This window comes from Osmia bicornis, chromosome 1 (assembly GCF_907164935.1).
Source record: "Osmia bicornis bicornis chromosome 1, iOsmBic2.1, whole genome shotgun sequence".
NCBI lineage: Eukaryota > Metazoa > Arthropoda > Insecta > Hymenoptera > Megachilidae > Osmia > Osmia bicornis.
This window is the reverse complement of record NC_060216.1, coordinates 654,556-663,520: the sequence shown is the minus strand read 5'-3', so window position 1 is coordinate 663,520 and position 8,965 is coordinate 654,556. Positions and strand designations below refer to the sequence as shown.

Here is an 8,965-nt window from a genome sequence, read left to right as displayed (position 1 = left end):
ATTCGTTACTACAGATCAATGTACATTTTATAACAATATCATTACTACTGTATGTGTATTAGGTATGCAATATACATTAAATAACAACATCATTATTACTATATCAACATTAGATGTAATGTGATATCTTGATACCTTCCTAAAGATCAATGTACATTTAGTAACAATATCATTATTACTATATATGCATTAAATATGTAATATACATTTAATAACAATATCATTATTACTATATTTGCATTAGATATAATGTAATATACTCGTACCTTCCTACAGATCAATGTACATTTAATAACAATATCATTATTAGTATATTTGCATTAGGTATAATGTAATATACTGATACCTTCCTGACTTGGTCACGGGAGAGCGTAGTGAGTGGTGCATAGTAAGAAGCGTGAGCGAATAAAGAGTGTTTTCTCAAAGAAAGAGAAATCATATAGGGTTGACGTAGAGTAAGGAGGATAGAGGGAGGTACCAGCCCCAGAGAGGGTGAGCAGGGAGTTTGTATAGGAGAAAAGGGCACCCAAGAGCGGATACAAGCTGAGGCTAAAGAGAGAAAGAGGTTAGGTTTATGACACAGGAAGCGTGAGTGTGTGAGTGAAAAAGGCGCGAAGGAACGAGTGTGAGAGTAGGGGAAATGAAATTAATAGGTAAAAGTAGTGACACCACGTGAAAGGCAATAGAACCTCCAAAGAATAGGAGAGTACCGATGGTGGGGAAGGGAGAAAGTGAGAAAGTGGCAGATACTAGGAAGGGGATCGGCTGCAAGGAGAAAAGCAGTGATACAGGCGCTGGCAAACGAGGTAGGCCAACAAAGGCTGAGCAGCTAGCCAAGGCCCACAGGCCAAGAGCTAATAGCGTGGGCATAATAGAAGAGTTAAATAGAAAAAGAGAAAGAGAGGAGGAGAGAACGAAAGAAGATCGGAATCAACAACCGTTTAAGAAAAGCGCAAAAACACAGAGATCCCCAATCAAGAACAATACATATAATATGGATAACCAATGTACTGAAAATAAAGAAGGGGAGGAGGAAAAACAAACGGGATCAGTAGAGGGGGAAAAAGATAGTCAGACCCCATGGGGCATTATTATGAAGGAACTACAAGGGATGAGGCAAGAGATGAAACAAGAATTTGAGAAGGACAGAAACGAATCCCGGAAAGAAAGGTCGGAGCTGAGAAATGAGATAAAGAAGCTAAGAGAAGAAATGACCGAAAAAGGAAAAAACTGGGAAAGGAAATACCTAGAGGCGGAGGAACGGGCAAAGAAGCTGGAGGAAAGATTGGAAAGGCTAGAAGGAAGGGAAAAAAAGGAATGGAGGATACCGAGGGACGACTAAGAGAAATAGAAGAGAAGGCAACACAAATAGCAGCAGGGAAAAGAGGGCCAAACTAAGGGGACGGAGACTACCTAGACATATGGAAGGCCAAACTAGAACAGCTAGATAGGAACTGGGAGGCAACCGAAAGAAGGGAGAGAAAGAATAATATAATAGTAAGAGGGAAAAAATGGCCCACAAGGAACGAAAAAGAAGAAATAGAAAAATTCCTGAGAGAAGAATTGAATACGGATGCGAAAGCCAGAAGAGTAAGAGTGCTAGGCAATGAAAGAAGCATGGCAGTGGTAGAAATGGAAAGTTGGGAAGATAAGGCAAAAGTGATGAGGATGAAGAAAGAACTCAAAGACAAAGGCCAGATGATATTCATAGACAACGACTGTACACAAAAGTAAAGAGAGATACAAAGAAAGCTAGTAACGAGGGCAAAGAAAGAGAAGGAAAAGGGAGCGCAAGTGAAGGTTGGATATATGAAAATCCAGATACAAGGAAAGTGGTGGTTCTGGAATGAGGCAGACGGAGAGATCAGGGAGGAGAGGAACTTTCGAAACGGAAGAGGTACGACATCCGCATAAATCTAACAAGAGGGGTAAAAAAGTCACAGTAAGCGGGAGGAGGATTAGAGCGCTGTTTTGGAATGTGGCAGGACTGGAAAAAAAGGATAAAGACACATGGGAGTACCTAAAACAGTCTGATATTATAAGCCTAACAGAGACCTGGGCAGAAGAAAAGAGATGGAATAAACTGACGAAAATGCTGCCGAGCGGATACAGATGGGAGAGCCAATTTGCGGAAAGAAAAAACAAAAAAGGAAGAGCAAGCGGAGGAATAGTGACTGGAATCAGAGAAGAAATAGAAGAAGTAGGAGGGGAGAGGAAAGGTATGAATGAGAGAGAAATGCATGAGAGAAAGATAAAAATTGGAAACAAGATATGGAGAGTGATCTCAATATATTGTAACGAGGGAATGAACAAAACGAAAAATATAATAATGAGAAAGGTAGAGGAACAGGAAGAGGAGATCCTAATGATCGGAGGCGATTTTAACGCAAGGGTGGGAAGGAGAGGGCAAGCATATGGATATAACAGGGGAGGGCCAGAAAAGGAGAAGCTCAAAAGATCAAATAGAAAACAAGGAGGAGGACATTCTAATGGAAATGATTGATGACAGAGGATGGACGATCCTAAATGGAAATGTGAAGGGAGACGAAGAGGGAGAGTACACATATGTAGGTGCACGGGGAACGTCAGTAATTGACTACGTGATAGTAAACGAAGAAGCCAGGGAAAGGATAGAAGAACTGCGGATAGGAGAAAGAGTGGAGTCGGACCACCAACCCATTACAGTAGAATTGAACAGCACTATCCAACGACACGCAGAAGAGAATGAGGGAGCTGAAAAAGAATTTTCAGTCTGGGGTGAAAAGGAAATAAAAGAATATAGGGAGAAAACAGCAAGAGCGGAATACGAGAAAGAATCAGTGGAGGACGCATGGATAGAAATACAGGAAACAGTAAGAAGGAGCATGATCAAGAACAAAGTGAAGATAAGGAGAAAAGAGATAGGCTGGAAAAGCTGGTGGGACTGGGAGTGTAAAAATGAAAAGCGGAAGCTAAAGAAAGCCTACAGAAGCTGGAAAAAGGGGAACGTAGGCAAAGAGGAATACACACGAAGAAGAAGGTCATTCAGAGAACTGTGCGAAAAGAAAAGTAAAGAGAGCGCAGAGAAACTACAAGAAGAACTGGGAAACCTAGAGACGGAAGGTCAAGTATTGAAGTTTCTCAACAAGGAAAGGAAAACTAGACAGGCTGTCAGTAACAAAATAAAGATAGACGAATGGAGGGCCCACTTCAAAGAACTGCTGGAAGGGGTAGATGAAATACAAGATGGGAATGACGGAAAAGAGGGAAGAACGACATGCGAGGGTACTGAACGAGAACTATCGGATACAGAAATAGAGAAACAAATAAAAAGGCTAAGGAAAAAAAGGCAGCGGGCAAGGATGGTATACCAAACGAGGCATGGTTATACAGTGAGGGAAGGACTAAGGAAAGGTTAAAAGAAATAATCAGAAAAGCATGGAAAGGTGAAGGCTTCCCCGAAAGCTGGAGGGAGGGGGTAATAACCCCGCTGCACAAGAAAGGAGACCAGCACCAGCCAGGAAATTATAGAGGGATTACCCTACTGAACACGGGATACAAGGTATATGCGGCGGTACTAGCCGAACGTTTAAGAGAAGGAGTAGAAAGGAAAAACATCTTACCGGACTCACAAGCAGGTTTTAAGAAGGGAAGAAGTACGATGGACAACATCTACATCCTGAAACACGTGATAGACAAGCAATTAGCAAAGAAAAGAGGAAAATTATTTGCGTTCTTCGTAGACCTGAAGGCCGCCTTTGACATGGTGGATAGGGGAAGGCTATGGGAAGCAATGGAAAAAAGTGGGATAGAAAAAGGGCTGATCGCTAGGGTAAAAGAGATATATAGAAGATCAAAATGTACGATAAGAGTAGGAGAAGAAGTATCAGAGGAATTCTTCACGGAAATGGGAGTACGTCAAGGATGCCCCCTGAGCCCCACACTGTTTGCGATTCTGATATCGGATATTGAAGAGGAATTTAGAAAGGCCCAGGCAGGAGGAGTGGTGGTAGGTAGAGAAAAATTCTGGACTTTAGCCTACGCAGATGACCTAGTTCTAGTGACGAATGATGAAAGGGAAATGCAGGAAATGATGAAAACTCTGGAACGATATCTCAGGAGAAAGAAACTTACTCTGAATGTTGAAAAGTCAAAAATGATGAAGTTTAAAAAGGGAGGAGGAAATGAGAGAAAAATAGAGCGGAGGTGGGAAGGGAGACCGGTGGAGGAGGTAAAAGAATTTGTATATCTTGGCTTCCGACTCAAAAGGAATGGAAAGGACGAAGAACACATAAAGGACAGAGCTAAAAGAGGGAACATCCTAATCAGGCAAGTTTGGGGATTGGGCGAAAGGAGGCTGAACCAAGACTTTCGGATGCGCATGATGCTCTTTGACTACCTGATAGCTAGCGTAATATTGTACGGAGCAGAAATATGGGGGTGGAAGGAATGCCCACCATTGGAAAGGATACAGGAGAGATACATAAGATGGACTCTCGGACTTGACGCTTGTACCCCAGGGTACATTGTAATGGAGGAGACAAAGAGAGATAAGATAGAGTTAAAAGCTGGATTGAGAGCAATAAGGTTTGAGAAGAAAATAAAGGAATCCCAAGGAATGACTCTGCTAAAGGAATGCTTGAAAGAAAGAGAAAAACTAACGAAAACGGAGGGACAACAGGAAAGAGAAAAGTTCTATAATAAACACGGGTACAGCCGACAGGGGGTAGGGTTAGAAGAAATAAGGGGAATGAAAATAGAAGATTTAATAGAAAAAAGAAGTAGAGAAATACAGAAACAGGAATACAGAGAGAGAATCGAGAGGGCGAGGTATAACCCACGATATAAAGACTTGATAACGATTAAGACTCCCCGGTATCTGTTGAGGTCAGATAGGAAGAGAGACATCAAGTCAATAGCAAGACTGAGGTGTGGGAATGAAGAAGAGAAGAACAGATACTGGCTAACGGAAGAGAAGAGAACCTGCAGTCTCTGTGGCAGGAGACAGGGAAGCCTCGAACACCTGCTGAGGGAATGTGAAAGAGGGATGGGAGGTGGAATTAGGATAGCGGATTCGTTGGATGATCTAGGGAATAAGGAGGCGATAAAATGGATAGGGATGATAAAGAAGGAGAGAGACAGAGTAAATAAAGAAAGGGAGCAGGAGAGAGACAATGCGCATGCGAGTGAGAGTTGAGAAATAATAAAGTTGTATGATTGCGAGAATGAAAAGGATGCATGGAATCGAAACAAAAATGTAAGACCAAGTCCAAATTCTAGGCCATCAGGCTGAATTTAATAAACTACTACTACTACTACTACTCCTACTACTACTACTGATTCCCTCCCACAGACCAATGTACATTTAGTAACAATTTCATTATTACTATATCTACATCAGATATAATGTAATATACTAATCCCTTCGCACAGATCAATGTACATAGAATAACAGTATAGTTATTACTATATCTGCATTAGATATGTAATATACATTTAATAACAATATCATTATAACTATATCTACATCAGATGTAATTTAATATACTGATTTAATCCCACAGACCAATGTACATTTAATAACAATATCATTACTATGATATCCTTATTAGATATAATGTAATATAATGATCCCTTCCCACAGACCAATGTACATATAATAACAGTATCGTTATTACTATATCTACATTGCATATAATGTAATATATTAATCGCTTCCCACAGATCAATGTACATATAATAACAGTATTGTTATTACTGTATCTACATTAGGTATAATATAATATACTGATCCCCTCCCACAGATCAATGTACATTTAATAATAACATCGTTGATACTATATCTACATTGGATATAATGCAATATACTAATCTCTTCCCAGAGATCAATGTACATATAATAACAACATCGTTGATACTATATCTACATTGGATCTAATGTAATATACTGATTCCTTCCCACAGATCAATGTACATTTAATACCAATATGATTATTACTATATCTACATTAGATATAATGTAATATACTGATCCCTTCCCACAGATCAATGTACATTTGATAACAACATCGTTGATACTATATCTGTATTGGATATAATGTAATATACTAATCCCTTCCCACAGATCAATGTACATATAATAGCAGTATCGTTATGCCTATATCTACATTGGATATGTAATATAGATTTATTAACAGTATCGTTATTACTGCCATGTCTGGAAAATTTTACAAATTTGTCCGCCTCACGTTTCCTTATCAAGCCTTCGGGTTATAGGAGTCTCCTCATGTAAGGGACGTGGGGAGGGCGAATTACTACTTCATCTTTTTCAATTTCCTCCTCGACTCTGTGTTTTCTCATGAAGCCTTCGGGTTATAAGAGACTTCTTCATGTGGGAAAAGCACAGGGAAGAGTTTGAGTTTATAATCATTCTATTTTGTCTTTTCTATCCTTTATTCTCTTTACATTTCTTAATTCTTTTCTTTAGTTATTACCCCTCCTTGAAACTATCGTCGTGCTCAACTGCGTAGTAACACATTTCGAACTAAACAAAAACTCGGGTTCGACCGAGGAGAGGTAACATAAACAGCGTTCGCTGCGCAGTTAGCCAGTGCTTCGCATTATAGGGGTCTCCTCAGGTTAACTGCGCAAAAGCGTAAAGATCAATTTATCTTTTGGATTTTCAGCCGATTCTGTCCTCTTTTGTACGCGTGGGCGCCAGTCGGTCCCTAATCCGATCGTATGCGTGAAATGAGTGTTCGAATGGAAACGCGGATTGATCTATCTATTTGAATATTTGGTTGGAAAGATAAATGAGTAATGAGAACCCTCGCAAGCAAGCGTTAGCAAGCGTTTAAGGACTGTTTAGGGGCGAAGGGTCGAACGGGGCAATAGAAGTCTTTGTATCAAATTCCGAGAATTTGTCTGTAACCAATACCCAGCGGTAACTTTTCAAATAGTAAGAACGTTCTAGAACTAAATACGCTGCTAATGCAATAGCGAATATTCCATTTAATAATCCAAGAATATGTTAAATAACCAAGGATTTCATTCGAACGCCGAATGCTTTACAACATGCGTACCAGCAAAATTCGCGTTGCGACTTACGAACAAATAATTACAAAATCGCCAATTGTTAACCAAAGAATCTCACGATTACTGATCAATAATTTACATGTAATAGTATAATGGATAAAACCCATGTTCATAACCTTTTCGCTTTTATTGTTTAACAGTTCTGATTTAAACTATTAATTGATAATCGCATCGTTTATATCCGATATTAGAATTATAAGCGAGAATGGAATATTCCAGAAAAATGCTACGGCGTAGAAACACCGAAAAGCCGTTAGACAAAGATGGAACACAAGAGAGAGAGAAGGAACATAGTCTAGAGGAATTTAGCTAGCACGCGTCTTCGACCAATAGCGACGCGCGCGACGCTGTCGTCACGCGCTAGGATTCGTTGGAATGTCCCCACGCAGGACATCATCCTCGCGACGGGCCCTCCGGCCAGTATCGCGATCGATTCCGATCACTCTTCGTCGAACAATCGAGTAAGTCGTGACGGGAGCCCGTGCGTCTAGAGAAAGAGTTGTAATTTGTACTTTCACGTGATTTAGCTGCGCGGCAAGTCCTATCCGTAGGCAGAGTGTCGCGAGGGTGAAATTCGGAACTATGTTACAAAGACTCAGTGACGCGCACGTAAAGCCATTTTCACACTATTAAACCCCTATCTTTTCTCTTTCTTTTAATCCGTTGATCGCGTATTTTTCATATTAAATTCACTCGCGTTTATAATTATTCCATTTTTCCTAAAAAAATCGTAATCATCTTGTAATCGTCTTAATTAGATTTTATTCACAATAAAGGGCAATCGGGCGCACGACAAGTGTTAGTGCGACAGGTTCCTTCATCTCTCTCTTGGTGTTCCAGATTCAACAGCGATTATTCCACGATTTAAAAGCGAACATCAAAGCGATTTTTCATATATTGTATTCTACATTTCCACGATAAGCCTGTTCATTACTAATTTGTCGAGCACGGCATTATTATCGATATTTCAACAAGGCAAAACGGGCGATCTATTAAGCCTGCGGGTTATAAGAGTCTCTTCATTCTAGATCGTCTCGTTTCTCATACTCAGGTACCGGTAAATATATATAATTTTCCGTATTTTCCGAATCGCGGTTTTCCTGAAACGATTGTCTCGACTACGAGGTATAATCGAAGGACGACTTGCAAAGCCTTCGGGGTATAAGAGTCTCTTCACTCAAGTCGTACCCTCGTGGATTGAATCCGCTATTTTTCCTAATTTCTAATTTGTCGAGATAGCCGTTTGATAATAAAATATACAAATTTTATACACGTTTACAGTTTATAAAAAGCGATCTCAATTCGATCTCAACGGCTGTTTATATATATATCTTACACGATTTTCCGGTTAAACAATAGTCATTATTATACAATAGGTTAAGCATGTGTACCCTTGTGAATTATAACTGTTTATATTCAAATTCGGCTATTTATCAAATCATATCAATCAGTTTTCTTTGTTAGCTGCAATAGTTTCTATGAATTACATTTTTATTTGTTGCACACTATCCAGTTTACTTTATTTCTTTGAATTACATCACCTATTCTTACATCAAATCCACGCACGCCAACACAACGTTTCAAGGAGGGACCCGTACGGACCTAGAACACTGACGAACCCAACGGAAATAAATATCTAATTTTCCGTCTTTTAAAATTGTTCTGATCGTAGAGGAAGTTAACGCGTCATACGCGGTCAGAGCTGGTGGCAGCGAGACCTTTCTCATCGCACTACTTAATCAAATCAAGGGAAATGAACAACTGAAATCTTTTCATTTTCTTTTCTTTTTATCTTTTACGTTGCGCGCTTGCCTCGCGTCGAGCAACGTAACATTACTATATCTACATTAGATATCTAATATACATTTAATAACAGTATCATTATTACTAT

At 39.7% G+C, this 8,965-nt stretch overlaps 1 protein-coding gene across 1 annotated transcript; it reads left to right on the top strand.

The window, feature by feature from the left end:
* The first annotated feature begins 3,640 nt into the window (after nt 1–3,640).
* Nucleotides 3,641–5,176, top strand: LOC114881833. Its single transcript, XM_029198711.1, has one exon. It carries the CDS (start codon nt 3,641–3,643, stop codon nt 5,174–5,176), a length of 1,536 nt encoding a protein of 511 aa, XP_029054544.1.
* The last annotated feature ends 3,789 nt before the right edge of the window (nt 5,177–8,965 follow it).

What these genes read in the sequence shown, in the direction of transcription:
- LOC114881833 (XM_029198711.1), top strand. Translation starts at nt 3,641, where the DNA reads ATGGACAACATCTACATCCTGAAACACGTGATAGACAAGCAATTAGCA.